Consider the following 23,304-nt stretch of genomic DNA (forward strand, 5'->3'; position numbering starts at 1 on the left):
GAGAGGCAAGTTACAAGAGTAGCTAGGCCTCGAGATGGATTTTAGGGACTTCTACAATAAGACCTATTTTCCTTCCCAATTTGCTGGCGGTGTTTATCACTTTTCAGGCAGTGCCCGAGGCGGTATATGGAAGCCCCGTGATTCCAAGACAACCAGTATCTCTCTCAGTCGACTGCATTTCGTGACCTCGGACGGATGTCCAGCCAGCCAGCCTCCCACACTTAAGCCTAACGGCGTTATTGGCGCGCCCAAATCTGAGACCAAGCCGGACGCCGCACTTTTCTACAAAGATCCACTGAACATGGCATCCAGGTACGTCTAAAAGTGTAAACTCCAAACCAGCACCTTTTACTACCATATGACTCTTGCTAATTTCATTTTCAAGTCTTACTTTTATCCCTCCTACATCAAAAGCCTTTTGTCCTCATCGGGCCACGTGCTCCTCCTTGTGACTTGTTAAAGACTAAGTCTTCAGTGCATACCTCAGTGAACCATTAGGGTTCCTTTGCCCCAGTGTTAGAGAGCTAAATAATTGTAATCTGAGCAAGAAGTCATTTTTCTTTCATCTTGTTTAATCTGGGATCCTTTTCCAGATTCCCTGAGTCACGTGTCAAGTCTCTCCGCCCGCAAGTGTTGCATTACCCAAGATTATGAAACCAGCTTTTACGAATTCCATTTTGCGCCAGCTATCATTCACTTGAGAGATATTATTAGTCCATGTGGGGACCAGTTGCATTTACTTAAATCTTGGCTGTTAAGCAGCCTCTTGTAAATAAATAGCTGTAAAGTACTTAGCTGAGTTTCTGGCGACCTTTCCTCTAGAGTAAATTATCACTATAAATCCTTTTACGGTAAGTTCAAGTAAATTTCCTTTATTTTCCCTCAACTATTTCTGTTTACATATCGGAGCCTCTGTCAAGGCCAAGCCCATATGTAAATTATTATATATATATATATAAATATATATATGTCGCAGACACTCCTTCCTTTATTTTTCTTTCTTGGCATATATCTTTATATATATATTATATATATATATATATATATATATATATATATAAAGATATATGCCAAGAAGGAAAATTAAAGGAAGGAGTATCTGCGAGACCTTTCAACGTTAAACGTCCTTTACTAAGCAGAAACTGACATACATGAGGTAAAAGACAATACAAGAAGATTCGTATAACTGACAGATAGGGATTATAGAGATTAGAAGTTAGAATCCGACACACATGGAAGATGAGTAACCTTCCCAAACAAGCATAAACAATGGGTGCAATTAAAGGTTTAAGACAATCATCTCAGATACAAGGACAAGACAATTAAAGGATTATACGTGACAGCTATTCAGAACTTGGTAAACAAAACCATATTCACAATACATTTTCACAATACATGTCAGACACATTAAAACAAAGATAATGCTAAGGCAACTAATTTTTATCTAAGTCTGTAATTATATCTTTGAGGTCATCCTTAAACATGTTACAAATACAAGGGTCTAAATGAAAAATGCCATGACTAACTTTGAAATTACAATGAAAAGTAAGTTATATTAAAGCAGATTCTAAAAGATTTCATGATAAGACATCTCTTGACCTTGCAATTACTGAACTACCAACCCAATTTATTCGGTGGTTGTTTTCACTTAAACGAATGAATATTGCATTAGATGTTTGCCCAGTTTTTACAGAATATTTATGCTGGCTTAGCCTTACTTCTAGGCCTTTGCTAGACTGTCCGAGATAAAATGAAGGGACAATACATACATACATAGAATATATTATGTTGTTGCTTTCTCTGGGGCCATTTTTTATCAACATTCTTTTTAGTGTGTTATTATAGGAAAAAAAAAAAACAAGGTTGACATTAAAAGCTTTTAACAATGATTTAAGGCGGAGTAACCCTGGAAATAATTTCTAATGAATATAATTGAAGTGCCGTAACCTTGGGACGCCGTAAGCCAAACCCGTCGTCCTCACTGCCTGGACCAAACACAAGAGCAGATCCTAAGGATTGTCTGATCTCGCTATGGCTGGGACTGAGAACTCGACAAATCTGTCGTCCATGATTGAGGGGTTCTGAGTCTAACCACGAAAGAGGGTACATACTGACAGGCGAACTCTTTCCACCCTTTCACGTGGGAAACCTCTCAGTGCCATTTTGCTTGGTGAGACATACCTGTGCACAGTCTAAATAATTAACCGATATCGCGTACAACTAGAAAATGAACTATAGCTAGAAGTGTTCGCAAACTGTCGGTGATTAGAGTAATGTCAGAATAGTAGGATAAAGTGCTGACTAAGTTAGTTACGAGTGGATTATTAAAAATTTGATCAGAATGGCAGTGAGTGGCAGCAGCAGTGGAAAGCAATGGAGAAATCTTGCTTGCCTTGCAGACATGCAATTTGATGGCTTAGCAGGAACGGAACTGGCATTTCTTATCTATGAGATCAATAACAACCCTAACTAAAAATATTCATAAACATATTGCAAGGATATGATCTTTCAAACTGGAGAGTCTGCAGAAAATATTTTGAAAATATTTTACGTTAGAAATGTGTGCTAAAGGGACATTTCACGTAGTGACACGGGCTGAGCCCAGAACAGAAAATTTACATCAATCAATATATTCCAACAAAGAATATTAATAAGGTGAATATAGTGAATATACTGATTGATGCAATAGGGAAACGAATGCCAAAAACATAATTTATGTAAGGTGTGGTATAGTATTTTAAATCCTCAAAACCTGATCAGGAAATGCTATGCTTGCCACGTACCAATGCATCCTTAATGTGCAGAAGTCCAGCAAAATACAAGTAAGGACACAAGAGTATTTTGCTCAACATGTCTTTCATGGATAGATAATGTTATTTAATCGAGACTTAATGTGCAAATAGCAAAGGATGAAGAAGATGAGGAAGAGGACGAGGAAAAAGGAAAAGAAGTAAATAAAACTGAAGTGATAGAAAAAAAATAATTAAAATAAAGAACAGGACAAAAGTATGGATGCAGAGATACTCATAGATACTACAAATGAGGCAATACAGCAGCATACATAAGATGAAATAAATTACGACAAGACAACAAAAAATAAAATCCTGAAGAGGCTGTACCCAGATCTTCATACCGATGGGAAAGAGCTAGATAAATAAGAAAAGAAATACAGTCTGCACCCTTTTGAAAAGAGGGAATTGCAGATTCGGTGAAAGATATTACTAGAAGCATCCAAAGGTGTCACAATTATGAGATTTATGGCAAATGTGCATACCTACACGGCTATGAGGATGAATGCAGTGATCTACATAAAAAAAATATGCAAAAACTTAAAAGAAGGAAAAGGATGCAAGTTCAACAAAAAATGTAGATATATGCACCCTGTAGCCATGAATCAAAATCAAATAAATAATACAATAAAAATAAAAATGAAGCAAATAAAGAAAGGAACAAAGAAAACGAGGGGAAGGAAAAGAACAAGCCATCACCGGGTTATGAAATGTCAGCATTGAGAATTCAAGCATCAGCACCCAGATACAGTGCAAGGAACAAGCACTGTATATACAATGCCAGGAGGATGGTGCAGATACGAGGATAAATTCAGATTCATACACAAATTTATTGGAAACGTTGGATTTTTTAATGTCAGAATTTCTGGAAATGAAGAAAAGAACAACATACCAGAACAGGAAAGAAACATGGCAAAATCCTTATTATTACCCATATTAAATGATGGGGATAACACGCAAACCATCATAGTGATGAATGTGCAGGGTTTAGTTACGAATAACTCAAAAAGAAAAATATTCTTAAAAGAACTAACCCAAACCAAAAAAATAGATATAATGAATATAAGTGAAACTTGGTATTCCCAAGAGACTGGTAATGATAATCAGATAAAGGGGTTCCAAACTTATAGATCAGATAGAAAAAACAGGAATCAAGGGGGAACCGTGATATATGGGAGATACATAAATCAAGGAAAAATATATGAGAAATATATTAACTCAGAATGTGAATTAATAGGGGTAGAATTTGAATCTGAAAAATGAGTGAACATTGTAATATATAGACCCCCTAATACTAAAGAGTTTGACAGAGTAATAGAAAAATTGGATGATATATGTAAAAATCACAAAGACTGGAATATACTCCTATCCAGAGACCAACTCTCCTTTCGTAGATTGGAAAGAACGATGAGGAGATTGTGATTGTACTTATACATAGAAAAAAAAGTGTAATAGAAGTGCAGAAGATAAGAGGCAATTTGAAACGCTATTGGATATGCTACTAGAAGGATAATACTTTAGACCTAGTATTTGTGAAAGTGGTGAATTATATAAAAGAAATAATAGTGTATAATACAAGTATTTCAGACCATAATGTCATAGAATTAACAGTCCATTCCAAAGCAAGTGAAAACAGAGATAAGCAAGAGATGAAAAAGTGGGAAGGATATGGAAAAAACTATTTTTATAGTAAGAATATAAAATGGTCAGAAATAAATGAAGAATTAAACAAAGATTGGGAAAACATTTGTAAGTTATGATATACAGGTAAATATGGGTATATTATATAAAATATTAAGATAAAATAGTGGATAAGTATATACCAAAGAAGAAAAGTAAACATCAGTCATGCATACCAAGAGACAGAAGGATCTTGTTCCAGAAAATCAGAAAGAGGAAAAAAGGTCTTGCAAAAGAAAAGAATGCATAGAGTGATGGAACTAAAAAGTAAAATAGAAAATGCAGAACAAAAGATTATACAATAAAAAAATGAAAAATGGAACTTAGAAGAAAATACCCTAGAAAATATCAAGCAAAACCCTAAACTATTGTAATGAAGATAATGATACAGTAATTAGAGATGAAAATAGTGAATATTTATTGGACATAAGACATTAATGAAGCTGATATTGTGCAGGCTATCAATAAAATTAAAAATGGGTCAGCAGCCGGAACAGATGGTGTCCCTGCCATTTTGTTAAAGAAAGCAGTTCATTCTGTTGCAAAGCTGCTTGCAATATTATTAAGGCAAAGTGTAAATACAGGCAAGATTTGTGATGAACATAAATTAGCATATATTACCCCTACTTTCAAAAGTGGATCAAGACTAGAGGCAAGTAGTTATAGGCCTGTAAGTCTAACACCACATATTATGAAAGTGTATGAAAGGGTAATGAAGAAAAATATTATGAAACATTTAATGAAAAATAATTTGTTTAGTATAGGACATGGTTTTGTACCTGGGAAAAGTACAAAAACCAAACTGTTAGTCCACCATGAGAACATATATAAAAATATGATAAACGGAAAAGAAACAGATGTGGTTTACCTAGACTCTGCAAAAGCTTTTGATAAGTTAGACCATACTATATTAGCAAAGAAAATTAAAAAAACATAATATAGTGGACAAAGTAGGAAAGATGGATAAAAGAATTTTTACAAAACAGAAAACAAATAGTGATTGCAAATGATGAGAAATCGGCTGAAGCTAAGGTAATATCCGGTGAGCCACAAGGTGCGGTGCTAGCTGCATTGTTTTTTGTTATTATGATTGCAGACATAGACAGTAATATTAAGGACTCGGTAGTGAGTAGTTTTGTCAATGACACAAGAATAAGTAGAGAAATTACTTGTGATGAAGATAAAAACTCGCTATAAAAAGACTTAAACAAAATATATGAATGGGCAGATGTAAATAGGATGGTAATTAACTGATAAATTTGAATCAATAAATTATGAAGATAAAGAAGGAATGCTTTAGGCATATAGAGGACCTAATAACAAAACAATCACAAATAAGGAAGCAGTTAAAGACCTTGGTGTGATGCTGAATAGGAACATGTTATGCAATGATCAAATAGCAGTTCTATTGGCAAAATGCAAAGCAAAAATGGGAATGTTGTTACGGCACTTCAAAACAAGAAAAGCCGAACACGATTATGCTTTACAAAACGTATGTATGTAGTCCACTTGAATATTGCAATATATGGTACCCACACTACCAAAAGGACACTGCACAAATAGTGTACAAAGGTCCTTCACAGCTTGAATAGAAGTAGCTAAGGATCTTGACTACTGGGAAAGACTAAAATTTCTAAAATCATATAGTCTAGAAAGGAGAAGAGAATGCTGCATGATAATACACACATGGAAACAGATAGAAGGAATTGCCAAAAACATCATGAAGCTAAAAATATCAGGAAGAGCAAGCAGAGGTGGATTAATAGTGCCCAAAACTATACCAGGAAAAATAAGGAAACCACACTGGACATTAATCCACCACGCACCAGCATCGACAATGCAGTGTCTATTCCATGCATTACCAGCTCATCTGAGGAACATATCAGGAGTGAATGTAGATGTGTTCAAGAATAAGCTCGACATATCTAAGCTGCATCCCGGACCATCCAAGATTGGAAGATGCAAAATATACCAGAAGATACATTAGCAATTCTCTGGTAGACATTAGAGGTGCCTCACACTGAGGGACCTGGGGAAACCCGAACGATCTGTAAGGTCTGTAAGGTAAGGTAAGGTAAGGTCATGCAGCTCCCCTACTCTCTTGGTGGAAGCCAACGGCAGTAGGAAGACAGTCTTCATCGTCAGCTCCATCTAGGATGTCCTTGAGGGGTTCGAAAGGGGATTCTTCAGGGAATCCATCCCCCTATCAACGTCCCACTGCAATGCCTTTAAGGTACGTGAGAGAGAGAGAGAGAGAGAGAGAGAAGAGGAGAGGCGAGAGAGAGAAGCGAGAGAGAGAAGGAGGAGAGAGGGGGGGGGGAGGGGGGGGGGGGACACTGTTTGAAGCTCTTGATTAGCATTGAAAGTTGCCCAGAATTCCCTAAATCCAAACCTTTCAGAAGGAAGACTTGGCCTAGGGCGGCCCTGACCCCCTTCATGGCTGCTACCGAGAAGCCTTTGTCAAGAGTCAGGTGTATTAGGAAGTCTGCTGTATGGGGAATCTTGCCCTCCAGAGGCTTGAGACCTCTTCCTCTGCACCAGTTCCCAGCTGAGAGAAGACTCAGAGGCGGCTTGGCTTCCTTCGGAACCCCCAAGAGGAAGTCCACAGCTACGGACCTCTTAGCGTCAGGAGGGGAGGGGTGGGCTCTGCCAGATGGTTCTTGGCCCTAATGAGAGCCAGGATTTGCCTGAAGGTCGACCCCCTCGTCAGTGGTATGCTGCCCTTCCAAGGTGCTCTGGAGCTTGTCCTGGATGAACGCCACGTCTTCATCGTTTTCTAGGGGGCAAGAAGGGGCCATCACGGGCAGAGGGGGGGAAGGTCGGTGATGGCAGGCGGCTCTGACCGGGGGGCCGCCAATGGGAATGGGTGCTCATCTAGGAAAGGACTCCCACTGGCGCAGGCTTGCACCCTGAACCCGACCAGAGAGGGTGAACGGCTCCACCTCCTCCGCTGGGCAGGAAGGAGGGGAGGGACACCAAGGAAAGGAGCCTGCCTCGCAGGATCAGTTGCCAAGGGGCCCACTGGTACCGGGGCAGGATCCACTAAGACTGCAGGGGGAACAACCAGTGGTGGCGCGGAGCACCCCGCTCGTGGGACCATCTTGGGAGCCACGAACTCGGGGCCCCCTCTGCAGGGACCAACCGGTCGGGTAGCGGTGATGGGGAGAGCAGGAATAGCGGCCTGGGGAGGAGGAAGAAGAACACGCTCGACTCCTCCCGGCATGGCGCCTCCGCTTCGCTCCACACCTCCTACGGGAGGACCTGTCTGAGTCCAAAGACTCAGAGAGGAATAATCCCTGGGAGAAGGGGGCCTCTTTGCCTTTCCTCTTACTGTGCTCGGACCGGGCTAGAACTACATCCACCGGGGGCACCTCACCTTAGGGGAGAGTCCTAGCGATCGGCTCCAACATCACGGGAAGGAGGGGTGCCGGAACAAGACCAAGACTGGAACTCTGAACATCCCATAGGCTCCTGCTGCCTCCTGTGGCAGCCAAACCCCTTGGGGGAGGTGAGAGAGAGCCCAGACAAGGTGGACAACATACCGATGGCCACCCCGACTGACACGGACAGAGCACCCGGCTCCGAGGCTGCGTGCACCGTAACAGGGTGAGCTGCGGGCACCGTAGCATGGTGAGCCTCACTCACCTAGCGGAGTGCAGAGGAAAACACCTCGGCCAACAGAGGGCCCCAAAGGTTGAAGCAGGACCACACCACCTTCAGGAGGTCATCGTCCCCGGGCGGTACAAACTGTACGGAAGGCAAAGTAATGACTGGACATCTGACCGCAACACCTCCTGGGCCGGGAGTCCCAAGGAAGGGTTGTGTGGCCCTACAGTTTTCTGACTAGGGCCAGCTTCATGTCTTGGACAGGTATCCGGTAGCCGTCCCTGAGCATCCGGACTGTCCGGGGAATGGCCCTCCGGGCCTCCCCGCTTTGCCAATGACTCGAGAGGCAACCCCCCACCTGTGGCAAGAGCAGATGAAGGAGGGGGGGCCTCCTGTCCTACCTCCTCCTAGGAGAGCGGCTGTTACGACCCCTTCGGGAAGCCGAGGACTTGGGTCTGTAAGAGGAGGAAGACAACAAGGGGGCCCCAGGGGAGGGTTGACTCCCTTGTCCTACCCAACCTCAAGAGACTGGTTCCTGGTTAGTGGACGCCCTCTGCTGTTGTCTAGGTCGGGGAGCATCCATCACCCTATGCTGTGCTGGGTGTCTGAAGGAGGAGGTCCTGTAGAAGAAGGAGTCCTGGCTGGCCATTTGTCAACACTCCCGGGCCTCCTCCACAAGGTCCTCTGGCCAGAGACTCCACCGTAATCCGGGCATACCTCAATAGGTTAGCTTCCCTGTCCAGAAGTCGTCTAGGCCAGTGATTCCAAACCTTTATACCTTCAAGGAACCTCTCTTTCTCTCTCTCTCTCTCTCTCTCTGTGGAAATTCAGATCAGCGTCATTTGCAATACCTATTTATTTAAAGACTTCTTGCGGGACCCTTGATGATGGCATAAGGAACCCCAGGGTTCCACGGAACCCTGGTTGGGAATCACTGGTCTAGGCCATCTGGCTAGCCGAGTGTCCATTCTGAGGAGGACCCAGTTAGTCCATTGGGTGATCACCTTTGAAGTTGAAGGAGCCGATGGCCTTCCACCAAACAGGACCAGCTCCTTGAGTTGGGCCAACTTGGCCCCGTCCTTCAAGTTAGTCGGTAGAAAATCTAGACACCACACTGGCCTGTAGGTCGAGCCAGGTGGCTGCCTGGATGGTGGCCCACGCCGTGGTCTCCATCTCATGGTCTCCTGCTGCTGAGAAGGAGACCGAACCCGACAAGTCTCTACACCGAAAAGGCTGGGGCGAGGGTTATCCTCCAAGGACTTGGGGGTAGAAGAAGCACTCTCTGGGGTGTAGAACCACCTCTGCTGGCCTTGACTACTGGGAGAAGCTTGAGGAAGCCATGTGGCCGCAGGGCGTTCTTGGACCCTGATGTTACCCGGTCCACATGGGCAAGGGCCTGAGCCTTGCTCCTTGCTGGAGGAAGGACCCCCAGAAGCCTTGGCACTGAGGAACCCGTCAGCTCCCACTGCCTCCAAGGGATGCTGTATCCCTCCAAGGACGTGAACAGGAGGCCCGTTGACGTGGGTCCAGTGTGGGAGGCAAGAGCGCAACAGCGGAGGGAGCCGCACCGGGCCTCCCAAGTGGAGAACCCCGCTTCTTGGATGGGGGCAAGCCATGGAGAAGGGAGTGGTGCCAACCGCCTTCAGAGATCGTCATCGCAGGGGGAACAATCACCTGTACAGGAGTAGAAAAAAACTGATCTTTGGGGTCTACAATGGGCAGAGACCTGGCGACGAACTCACCTAGGTCCCCACCAAGGCGACTTTGGGAGGGAAGATGGCAACAGTAACAGCCTCGCAGACAAGGGTTCCTCCAAACGAGACTTCTTGAAGGAGACTTGCCCTTCTCTGACTTCTCATGGTGGCCAATGTATCCATTCCTCACATGTGGAGTCTTGCAAGCAAGGCCCGCCCCGACACTTGGAGCACAAAGAGTAGGGGTCAAAGGAAGAGTGGAAAGGAAGGCCCCACAAGACTTCGCCTCCGACGGGCCAGGACAATGCTGTTGAGGAGGAACGGACTCCATCGACTGAAGGGCACACAAACACACAAGGGAGAGATGCACTAACACTCGGAAGGCAACAGAAATAACAAGGATCAGGCCGATACTCGGAAGACAAGCTGACACACGTGGACAGGTCAGTGACCAGGAAAGCACTGAGGTCGTAGGTCATTAGTTGCATGCCGTTGACCTTCAGGGGATGTACCTGGCTAGGAGTGGAAGGGATAACCAGATTTTTTCTGGTCAGTACCGGATTGACATCCAGGATTCTCCTATTAAAGTAGTTCGAGATAAGTATACAGCGTCGGAACAAACAGAATTTAGGCTAAAGGCCAAGCCAGGTCATACTTAGGTCTCAGCAGTGCAGCCATTCAGCCCTGAAATAGAAATTGAGTAAAAAGGTTTGAAAAGTGTAGCAGGAGGAAAACCTCAAATTTGCACTATGAATCAATTGTGAGAAGGTAGAAAGATGGAAGAAAGAGCAAATGAACAGAGGTCCAATAAAAGGAATGAAAGGGTTGCAGCTAGGGGTCAAAGGGAGCCTGCAATGAACCTTAACCCTCAAGAGTGCGGCTGTCGCCCCTGAGCGATGACAGACTATTGTTTTAGAAGAGCGAGCATCGACACTGGTTTACCACCATAGAAAAATGTTTACCCTTAAAATTTATGGTCCATTTTCTTTGATTCACAATCATAGAAAACCTGATGACAATATCTCGCACCATCAATTGGTGGCATAACAAAACATGACAATTACACAAGAACTCAATATTTACGCCCAGCTGGGCAAGAGAGGTCTTGTATTTTGTTCATTTATTCGCTATAAATTGGTATGTTTTACTTATTAATGCATTTTTTGTTTTATCAATCAATGCAAGTTGAAAGTAATATTTTGATAAGTTACCACAAGCTTATGTAATAGTAAAATGAAGCAGATATAATGGAGAGAATCTAGATGTTATTATTTGGCCCTTTAACCGCCACTTAAATTTTGAGCCTTTTAATTGATCGTAGATGTACACAAATATATGAATGAGTAAACTATGTACAGGCAGTCCCTGGGTTACAACGGGTTTGGCTTACGACGTTCCGAGGTTAAGGCGCTTTTCAATTACATTCATCAGAAATTATTTCCAGGGTTACGGCACCTACAACACTGATCTGGCAGAAAAAATATGACAACAAAAATGTAAAATAATCACTACTTGTTTTTTCTTATGAAAAATGCAATAAGAATGCAGTTTACATAGTTTTTAATGCACACAAAGCATTAAAAGTAAGGCTTTCTTAGAATTTTTTATGATGCTCCGGCTTACGGCGATTTTCGGCTTACAACGCGTCTCAAGGATGGAACCCCCATCGTAACCCGGGGACTGCATGTTTATGTTTTTATGTTAGGCTATATAAAGACATACTTCCTTTATATATATGTACATGTAATTCTATATAAATAGAAAAACAGATTAAGAAGAGAGAGAAAGAGAGGAGGATTTGCCTACTCGAAACATTACTTGCCAGTTTTTTTAGGTAGGCTACGATTCGTGGACAATGTTTGGGAAACAAAATAGTTTTATACCGACACCTTTTATATAGGTGAGCGAGTCAGAGGCTTCTGACATGTCCAATTTAGCAGTTCACTGGTATTATGGCAATATTTTACTAGAAATAGTGCTAAAGCAGACACATTTCACTGGGCGACACGGCTTCCTCGCCCAGAAATAGATTTTTCCTACGTCAAAATCCCTTTTAGAGGCCTAGGCTTTGTGGACGTTGTTTGGAAAATGAAAAATGAGTACTGATTGATTTAGCCAGTTTATTTGGAAAGTGTTGAAAGTTAGTAATGATTAAGCAATGCAAGCTAAACTCATAACACCAGTCATTATTATTTTTTCTTGCATTTCCTGTCTTGCTTTTGCTTCACATGCACAGTTGTGTAGGTTAGATTACTTTTGTTTTCCACTCTAGTTTTATATTTTTATCTAAAATAATGATTGTTTTATTTCTTTTTGTATCACTCACACAACTATGTAGCCTATGCTTGCTGTGTAGGTTAGCTTAGTTTTCAGCCTGGAAAAGTTTGAATAAGAATTACTGTTTGATCAATGGTTAGTTACCACTGATCAAACAATAAGTCTTATCTTGTACCAGTTTACATGGTTTTGCAAGTGGATTGTTGGAAGATTATTCAAAAAGGCCACTGATTGGTAAGAGGAGACTGGAATCACCATTATCATCAAACACTCACAGGTAGGCATTTCGTTACTCAATTTGTAAACAAAAATCACAAGCCTGATTGTATTGTTTGCAATATAAAAAGTACCGACTGCTGCTTGAAGAAAAAAGGGCAGTGCATAATAAGACAAACGACATATCACTGTGAAACCTGGCCTAACAAACCACCTTTGTGCATTTTGCCATGGTTTAAAATGTACCATACTGTAAGCAAATACAAAAAGACTTGTGAATGTAAGCTAGGCAAAAACAGTGGTTAGCTGAAGTTTTGTTTAAAAGTTTTCTAAATGAAAATACCCATTTCGTTTGAAAAGATATTTTTTCATATATAATGCACTAAATACTTTTCAATTTCATTCCTGTCTTTAAATCCTATATAAAAGCTTCTCTCTGTTATTTTCATATAATAAATATTGAATGTATAAAATAAAAGTTATATTGCAAATTCTTTTCCAGCTTTTCTTTCAATAATACAAAATCTCAAAAAAGCAATATGTAAAAGGTACCTATTTTACTAAAGAAAGAGTATTTTTGTATAGTTATTTATCAAGAAATGGTTGCAAATTCAATCCACATGCCTTTACTTTAGTTTTAGCTCCCCAAACAAAATGCTGGGTCAAGAATTATGTATAATGCACTCCAATTTTTTTTTCTTCAATTTTTTTCTATAAAAAAAAAAAAAAAAAAAAAAAAAAGTATTTTTCTGGACTTTAATCATATTTTAAGAAAAAAATAACGTTAGATATGAAACACATATTTCCTGTTCTTATAGCAAGAGGTATATGAAGCCAATTGGAGCATTTTCATTTTTTTTATGAAGTTTTACGCACCCAGGGGGGAAATTCCAAATGCATATTGACGCAATCTAAGGGTTAAGCAATGTCTACAGTGTACTGCATGAGGAGCACTGATGGCACTAACGCCTACAGGTTGAGATGGGGAGGTACAGTATATTCCTCCATGAAATCCCAAGTCACACTATCTTGTAATGAGGACTACAGGCGGTCCCCGGGTTACGACGCTTTTTCTGAAATATTAATTGAAAAATCCGCCCTGGGTTACAACGCTTGTTCCGAGGTTACGACGCTGACGCTTCCGACGCTCCGAGTTAACGATGCTTTTAAAAAACGCATACTATGATAAGAATCCTTTATAGTTTAGCACAGTTTCTCTCTCTCTCTCTCTCTTTGTATTTTCCGACGAAAATAATCACTAATTAGTGTATTTTGATGTTTATTTTCATGACTAAATAAATTTTTATAATACAAAAATGATTTACTAATTTTCAAATATTAATTTTGATTAATACTGTATTAGTAAGTTAAATAAGTTGAAATGATATCACATAATAAAAATAATAATTCTCTCTCTCTCTCTCTCTCTACTACAAAGATGTATGTTTTTTTGTATAATAAATAAATGATTTACTATTTTCAAATATTAATATTAATTTATACAGCAATAATATCAATTCATTAAAGAAAATACCATAGTGAATTAGTAAGATTTTAGCTTATATTTAAAAAATTATGGAAGAATGAAGGAAATCCCAGTTTTCGTCCAGTAACCTTTTCTCGGGATCCAGGTACTAAAACTGTCAAGAGATATCAAGTTCTGTGACAGCCAGGAGGGGGAAGAGCTGCAGTGTTGCAATCAGGTGTTCATGAAATTTCTCTCATTTACTGAGACTCGAGATTTTTTATGTACTTGTACTATTTGTTTTAATACTTTCTAATAATAATAATAATAATAATAATAATAATAATAATAATAATAATAATAACTGTAATTACAAAATTCATATGAGATAGTATTTTAAAGAAATACAATACGTACTAATCTATTCATGTCACTTTTAATTAAGGTTAACTCTCTCTCTCTCTCTCTCTGCCACACAAGATAATAATGTGTCATAGTGGTAACTCCCTCCCTCTCTTTTGCTGGAAGCGTTATAAGTATTTTTTGAGAGAACAGAGAGAGATACACTCACTCTCTCCTCTCTCTCTCTCTCTTTTACCGAGATGAAAGAATTTTTATGGTACTAGTATGTAAAATGTTTATTGATAATTTCAGTTATTTAATAATAATAATAATAATAATAATAATAATAATAATAATAATAATAAAACTTTAATTACAAAATTCATAATGGTTGTATTTTAAAGAGATGAAAATGACCTTTCCATTTCACTTGTAAGGATAATTCCTCTTTCTTACTGAGATGAGAGAATTTTTATGGTAACTCCCTCCCTCTCTTTTGCTGGAAGCGTTATAAGTATTTTTGAGAGAACAGAGAGTGATACACTCACTCTCTCTCTCTCTCTCTCTACTCTCTCTCTCTCTGGTCTACCGAATGAAAGAATATGGTACTAGTATGTAAAATAGTTTATTGATAATCAGTATAATAATAATAATAATAATAATAATAATAATAATAATAAAACTTTAATTACAAAATTCATAATGGTTGTATTTTAAAGAGATGAAAATGACCTTTCCATTTCACTTGTAAGGATAATTCCTCTTTCTTACTGAGATGAGAGAATTTTTATGGTAGACGCACGTGTTTATTATATTTTCAAATAATAATAATAATAATAATAGAAGAAGTAATAATACGATAACTAATTTCAAAAGAAACTTCTTCCTCTCGTCTTTTTCTGTATCAATTTCCCTACCTCATAACTCCAGTGACACTCAGAGCTTAACAATGCCATACAATGGTCAACGAATTTAATAGTTTTATGTAATCTCTCTCTCTCTCTCTTGTATTTTAATGAAAATATACAGTAATTTGTGAATACACAGTGTTGCACATGAAAAAAGTAAATTAGTGATAATTTTAGAGATACGGCCCTAAGAAAAATTGCAAATTAGTGAAATTTTCCCTGTGGACATGTTTTCAAGAACGTCGTTCCGGCTCACGACGATTTTCGGGTTACGACGCGTCTTAAGAACGGAACCCCCGTCGTAACCCGGGGACTGCCTGTACTAATGTTGCCATAGAAGTTGCCATAAGTGAGTTCATTATGTTTTGGCGCAGATCATTTGGCTCTATCGTTTTGGCGCCAATTCAGAATAAAAACAAAGTCGAAAATTGATTGATTAATCTCACTTTGTAATTATTTTCTCATACATAAATTTATTTACTTTAGTTTCTTTATTTCTTTCTTTCTTTTTCATATATTTCTTCACTTACTTATTTACTTATTCATTTAGTTACTTATCTAATACTAACTGATTTATTTCATTCTTGAAAAGGCAAAAAATAATAAAACATTAGATTTACTTTTAGAAATAGAATACAACACAATACTAAAATAATTAGGGTAAATAAATATATATATGATGATTTTAGAAACTTACACATTTGCTGATTAAGCACCATGAGAATGTCCGTTCACTTCTTTTACTAACTCATGGTTTTTAGTGTGAATGTGACCTTTACACTCGTTCTTTAATTTGCATCTCCAAAATTTTACAGAAGGATCGTTTTTGCTACATTTATCAAACACATATAGTATATAACAGTCGAAAGCAAATATTGGCTTGTCTCTCTTGCTTAGAATGTTTTCTGCCATTTCAAGTATGGTCTGTACAGAATAATAGAAAAAATTGTACTGCATTTGCCAAGATGAAGGGACAACAGGTTTGATTATCATAAGTGTTAAATGAGAAAATTATTACAAAATAAGACTTTAATCTACTGATGGTCGTTGAAGCTTTGACTCTCAACTTTTGACTTTTTGTTTTTGTAAGTCAGTTTACATATAAAGAGACAAGAGGTTTGATTAACATTACTAATCTATGTGGATGGTCATTAAAGCTTTGCCTATCATATTCAACTTTTTGTTTTTATTCTGAATTGGCGCCAAAAGAGCTCATCACCAAAATAATGTGTGCCAAAACTGTCTATCGCCAAAACGGTGGAGCCAAATGATCTGCGCGAAAAGGGCAGTGCCAAACCGTCCTGTTCCGGCCAGAAGTCATTTACAACCCATTGAAGTGATCTGAACATTATTCCCACAAAATTTGTTCAAACTGTATGGCATGAAATATTGATTCTCACCTGATGCAGACCAGATTGAACATCTAAAGCTGTTATTATGCATCACATGATCATCCCCTTCCAGTAAGGGTTAAACCACATGGACTAAAACAAACAACAAAAGAGTATATTGTAATAATAAGTGAAAGTAAATGGAAAGTTAGAAATCATGGTGACCCACTGAGAAACTGCTTATTGTATCAAGTCCCACAAAAAAGTGTACATGAAGCAGAAGCAGTATGACTGGTAGGGCAGGGAGTGAGCATTCACTTTAGGTTCTCTAGCCTGATATAAATCTGATGAAAATGAGAATTCCAAGTCTATGGAAATAAAGCAATAAGTGATTAATGGGAATATAAAGATATAAACATGAATATGCCATGGAATTACACAAAAATTCAGCAAATGTGATCATGATATACGGAGAAAATAAAAGTTATGAGTCCCAGCCAAAAAATGACAGGACAACAAAGGAACTGTAAACAATAAAAAAAAGACCATGTAGAAATAAAAATAATCTTATACCTTGCCATTAAAAACACTACCTACTAATGCATTATATGAATACAGACCTTGCTGTTTGGAAAAAAAATTAAAAGTACACATACTAACTATGTCCACAATTTATTACCAGTACAAAATCAGCTTCACCTCTAACTCCTTCATGATGACAGTTGCAATTCTTAAGCTCAAAAACTCATCAAAACATAAAACTTTACTGCAAATGCCCTCAAACCTGAGGAAAAAAATTATATTGCTTCATAAGCAGCTCCAGTCTAGCCATTTATTGACCCCAAAACGTTAATTTAAAAATCATGTGAAACTGATATACCTGCATCTACTATATAAGAGTACTCCTTGTACATATAAAAACATATGTACTGTGATAACTTACCTTTAGTCTTCCATACTTGCTGTACGCAAACCATGAATTACTCTGAGAAGCACAGCATGAACTCTGGCTACTGTAGCAATCTGTACACTCACACCCACACAATGGGTCATTAGGCACAGTGACTCCCTGTCCTTCCTGAAATTAAAACATTGCATGGTAAATTAACAATATATTTTTATATTGCAAAAGCTCATGATAATAATGAAAAAGAATAATTAAAGTTTATTCAATTACTACCCTGTTCCCCCCTGAATACTACTTTTCTGGGCTTGGCCATGTCGCTCCGTGAAATAAGTATCCTTTAGCACTATTTCTAGTAAAATATTGCTATAATACCAGAGAACTGCTAAATTGAACATGTCAGAACTCTCTGACTCGCTCACCTATATAAAAGGTGTCGGTATAATCTGGGGCGAGTGTTAAACACTACCACAGCAAACACTCCAATTAGCCTTTTCCTCATCAAAAGCCCCTAAATACGGAGAGCTGACCCATAGGTCACACCCTGCTACCCCGTTGAAGGCGTCTGTGACGTCATACTTTTCGATAGCCACCTTGCGTTTGCACGCTCGTTTAGAGCTGTCCGTTGTTTAATCATATTTTGTGTTAATTTTTCATTATGGATCGTCAATCTGCCTCTTCACCCAAGTTAAGTACTGGTTCCGCATTTGACAATATTTAGGGAGTGAATTTGCCTTTTGATTTGCCTTTATTTAGGGTTTTGTTAGGCGTCACTTGACCGTAGCGGCGGCGAGTCGCCATTACGGCGTACCCTTGTATTGTATCGGTTTCGCGTGGGCATCCATCCTGCTTGTACCGTTTGTATTTCAGTACATATTTTATTTATGTCTTGGGTGGCAGTTTTGGGTCAATCCTGTTTTTGCTTTTCTTATGTTTTTGTTATTTTCATTATTTTCATGGTTTTGCACGGGGGTCTTCCTTCGAGCACGTGTCGTTGTTACGTGCTTCGCCGTTTTCCCACCGTTATATTTTATTTTTACGTTTGGTATATTTCATTCAGTTATTTTTCCCTTATTTTCTTTTCGTCTGCCTACTGTTTCATATCGTTATGACAGTAGGCAAGTTATGAGTTTCCTTTTTGCACCCACCGTTATCGGGTGGCCTTCATAGCGGTTTTATATTTTACGAGATTTTATATTCATATGTCACCCCCTCCCCCCCCCACCCCCCCCCACGGTGTTAAAGCATGATTTTCTTTTAGCTTTAAGTAATTGATTTTATTTTGTCTATGTATATTTTGGATGTTATGTCGGTTAGCCTACATAGGCTGTCCCTGCGTTTTCCTCGTGATCCATTATCCGCGGGGATACGCTGGGTCATATGATCGTCACCCCATCAGTCCTCCTTTCCTCCCCCTCACGTGAGGCTCCCAGTAGTTGGGTGCTCCTCTCGTTCAGGTTGTCGCTGACAACCGATCCGAATCAGCGGAGGGGGGGTGTAGAGGGTCCCTCCAGGACCTTAGGTTGGTGGGTGTCGCTTCTCAGCCGACCTCCTCCTGAGTTGATGGTTGCTCTGTGTATTCAGCCTCGGTTTCCGTGGATTGGTTGCGCTCTACTACTTTATTTTCATTTGTTTGATCTAAGTTTAGTTTTATGATCTGGTACTGGAATCATTTGGTTACCATGTAAAATTGTTATGAATAAATTAGTACGTCATTGGGCAATGTTCTCCGTCTCGGCAGCGTTCCCACTCATCTGTCAGAGCTTCCTTTACTTTTCCTCTCACTATCTCTAACCAATCCAAAATTTGGACTTCCCATCTCCCCTGATGAATTCTCATTTTCTTCACATACTAATTTTTAAAAGTATTCACTACATCTCTTAAGTTCCCTTCTTTTCTAAGCACTTTTCCATCTGCTCCCTTTACAACTACTATCAGACTTACAACCTACTCGACATACGACCACTCGTACTTACAACCATACTTCAGACAGTTGACCATTGAGTTACTTGGCACTGCGCCATCTCATGAGAACTCTCATCACTCAGGCAGCATCAGTTTGAGTTACATTGCCCTATATGCAGCATCATTTGGTATTAACTGTACTGTAGACTGAATTGCAAACCAATTTACGTAAGAATCGACTTCTGACATGCATGCAAGAACCTAACCCCATTGTAACTCAATGCCTGCTTGTACGTAATATATACTATTACATAAATGATTAAAATGAATTAGTAGAAGTACATTATATTACAGTACTAAGTAGGCACTTTTATATAGCAAAGGTTTGATAGTATACCCTACCCAGTATGTTGGCCACTTTCTAAGGTTCGACTTACATCCATTCTGACTTACAACCAGTGGGTCGGAACCAAACTTGGTTGTAAGTAGGATAGTACCTGTATATGCTTTATACAGGTTATGTCCTTATTGGTTTTGTATTTTCATTTTGAAACAAATGACATATCTGATCATAAGCTTTATTTTTTACCTTTGTTACTGCCCTTTTGCTTTACTTTTCCATATAGATTTTATCCTTTTCTAACCAAGTCTCTTCCTGTTTCTCCTTTGCTTCATAATTTATTTTTGTTGCATATTTCATTAAACCACCAGTTTTATTCCTTTCCTATAATTTATCATTACTTTCTCCTGATATGTCTTCACCTTGTTTTAACATGATTTCCATTGTCAGGGTGCACTCAACTATTCACTGATATTCATCTCTAAAGTGATCGCTTCCAATACACTTCTTTAAACTGTTTAAGCTTGAACCAGTTACTTTTCTTGGGCAAGTGCATTTCCTCTTGGCTCCTATTATTCTAATTTTAAGTCTATAACTGATACCTGATGTGCAGCTACAAGGTGCCCCAGGGATGACTTCAGTCTTAAGTTACAATTTTTTTTTCTGTACAAGATATAGTTCATTTGATTACATCTTGAAGCACTCTCATATGCAATTTGGTTTTCTGGCTACTTACAAAAGAATGTTTGCTATTACCTAATCACAATACTACAAAGTCAATTAGCCTTTTGCCATCTCTATTTCGGTTGTTGTAGCCATGTTCTCCACAGAGATGACTTTAGCACACTTGCTTTTACTAATCCACCAGTTTAGGTCATCTCCAATAATAGTTCTTTCTGCTTCAATCGATTGCATTTCTTATTCAGGTCTGACTATAAATTGTCTTTCTCCTCTTTATTACATTCCATTTGAAGAAGATACACACTCGTAGCCTTACCCTTATGATCCTTTTTTTCTTATGTACCCCAGTAAGATCACAATTATAAGATCTCCTTACAGGACATAACTAATGCCATTCCACCCTTTCCCATTTGCACCACTGAATTCAAATTTGTAAATATCTTCCCATTTCTTTATTTTATTACCCTTCCAAGGAGTCCTGCACAAACAAAACAATAGTTCCCTAACTTTCACTAGCTCTGCAATTGCACATCCCATGCCTGTCATGATACCTATGTATAACATTCCAAATCTCTAGGGCTGAGCCTGCTTCCTTAGCTATAGCCATTTTTAATGTATTAGCCCTTGCCTAGCCACATAGTTTGGCAATTTACCTATTGATCGCATCTGGGCAATGCCCTAGCGTTTGCAACACTCACTGACAGGTTCACTGTAAATTTGTTTTGGCAGACATTTTATACCTTCCTAACTTCAACCCTTCTTATACATTGAAAGGGTCTGGCCTCACAGTAAGTAATGCAATCCATTAAAGTAATGAAGACAAGACCTGGTAGAACAGGTTTTTTTGATGAGCAAGTGTAAAATCTTTCACATTCTTTTTCCCTCTGGGCACTTGATTATAGTGGGTCTGCCGTACTCTTGTTCTCTGGATTAGCAGACCCGTGGTTTCGTAGATTTCTTTCAGGACAATATCTATCAATTATTTGCGGGAAATTCGCCTATTTACGGGGTTTTCCAACAATAAATAATCACTAATTAGTGTATTTTGATGTTATTTTCATGACTACATACATTTTTCGTATACAAAAATTGTTTACTAATTCTAAAAAGGGATTTTGACGAAGGAAAAATCTATTTCTGGGGGAAGACCTGTGTCACCCGCTGAAAAGTCCTGTAGCTCACTTTTTCAAGTGTAAATAGATACTAGATATACCAGAGAAAAAAGCTAGCATGGTATGCTGAGGTTGCTACCCTCGCGCGAGCACCCAGAGGGTGTCGGGTCTAAAGTACAAGGCGAGTGGAAGCCACTACTCACAGGTCTTCTGCCAATTAGAAGATTCCTTTCCAAAATCCCTCCCACGGCGAGAGCCGTTAGGAAGATTACTCCCCCTACCTCGCTCTCGCTACTACCACCCGACCCGCGCGCCATCTACATTCCTGGAATTGACTGACACCCTAGCTTGGATTGGTTATGGGTGGGAAAAAGGAGTAGAAGGGATGGGTTCACCGGGCGACACAGGTCTTCCCCCAGAAATAGAGTTTTCCTTCGCCAAAATACCTTTTCTGGGTTTGACCTGTGTCTGCTGGTGAAAAGGTATCAAAGAATTCCCATCCAAGCTTAACAGATACCAAACAAGTATATAAAAAAGGGGTTAATGAAACCCAAGGTTCATTTAGAGAATTAATTTTTTTCAATGCACTATAATGAGGCATAAAATTACTTATTTACGGTATTAAGGGAAAAGAAGTGACCAAAGCCGAAGGAAAGGAGTTTGATAAGATTAACCCTTAAACGCCGAAGCGGTTAAAAAAAAAAAAATGTCTCCCGTGTGCCGGAGACGTTTCAGAGTGAGCGCGGAAGCGGAAAAAATATATTTTTTTTTTAAATCACAGCGCACTTAGTTTTCAAGATTAAGAGTTCATTTTTGGCTCCTTTTTTTTTTGTCATTGGCTGAAATTTAGTATGCAACCATCATAAATGAAAAAATTTATCATTATCATATATAAATAATGCGATATAAGATAGCGCAAAAACGAAATTTCATATATAATTGTATTTAAATCGCGCTGTGCGCAAAACGGTTCAAGGTAACAAGTTACTTTTTTTTTCGTTGTAATGTACACTAAATTGCAATCATTTTGGTATAAAACACATTGTAAAACGATAAAAGCAACACAGAGAAAATATTATCACAAAATAATGCATGAATTCGTAACGCGCGGACGTAAACAAATAATTTTTTCAAAAATTCACCATAAATCTAAATATTGTCCTAGAGACTTCCAATTTCTTTCAAAATGAAGACAAATGATTGAATATTACTATACTGTAAGAATATTAGCTTACAAATGCAGTTTTCGACCATATCTGACGAGTTAAAGTTGACCGAATGTCGAATTTTTTTTATATTTTTTTATATGCAATTATTTCGGAAATAAGAAAAGCTACAACTTTCAAATATTTTTCGTTTTATTCTACATGAAATTGCGCACATTTTCATATATAAAACTCTATGAAATGCCTAATATGAAACGGAGCAAATATTCCGAGAATGGGACTTACGCATTTCGGAGATTTGTGGCGGAGAATCCGCGCGCGGAGGGAAGGAGTTTTTTTAAAAATTCACCATAACTTTAAATATTGTGCTAGAGACTTCGAATTTGTTTCACGATGAAGATAAATGACTGAATATTACTAGACTGTAAGAGTTTTATCTTACAATTGCGTTTTTCGACCATTTCGGTAGTCAAATTTGACTGAACGTGTTTTTTTTCTATTTATCGTGATTTATATGCAAATATTTCAAAAATGAGAAAAACTACAACCTTCAACTATTTTTTGTTGTATTATACATGAAATTGCGCACATTTTCATATATAAAACTTTATGCAACGGCTAATTTAAAATGATGCAAACATTACCACAATCGCACGTATGATTTTTTCGGAAGAGTTACCGCGCGGACGTAAAGAAAATGTTATTTTTTTCATAAATTCACCATAAATTGAAATATTGTGCTAGAGACTTCCAATTTGTTACAAAATGAAGGTAAATGCTTGAATATTACTAGAATATAAGTGTTTTAGCTTACAATTACATTTTTCGACCATTTCGCTAGAGTCAAAGTTGACCAAAGGTTGAAAATTTGTCACATCATTTTTTATA

General features: G+C 38.8%; 1 protein-coding gene across 1 annotated transcript in view; it reads right to left on the reverse strand.

Moving 5' to 3' along the window:
* The window catches only part of LOC135202565 (histone-lysine N-methyltransferase SUV39H2-like), a 294,666-nt gene that overhangs the window by 108,764 nt on the left and 162,598 nt on the right, over nucleotides 1-23,304 (reverse strand). The window contains exon 8 of the mRNA XM_064232058.1: nucleotides 17,252-17,386. Within this exon, the coding sequence (XP_064088128.1) occupies nucleotides 17,252-17,386 (135 nt within the window). The remainder of the gene's footprint in view (nucleotides 1-17,251; nucleotides 17,387-23,304) is intronic.

The sequence above is a fragment of the Macrobrachium nipponense genome, chromosome 30 (assembly GCF_015104395.2).
Source record: "Macrobrachium nipponense isolate FS-2020 chromosome 30, ASM1510439v2, whole genome shotgun sequence".
NCBI classification, from domain to species: domain Eukaryota; kingdom Metazoa; phylum Arthropoda; class Malacostraca; order Decapoda; family Palaemonidae; genus Macrobrachium; species Macrobrachium nipponense.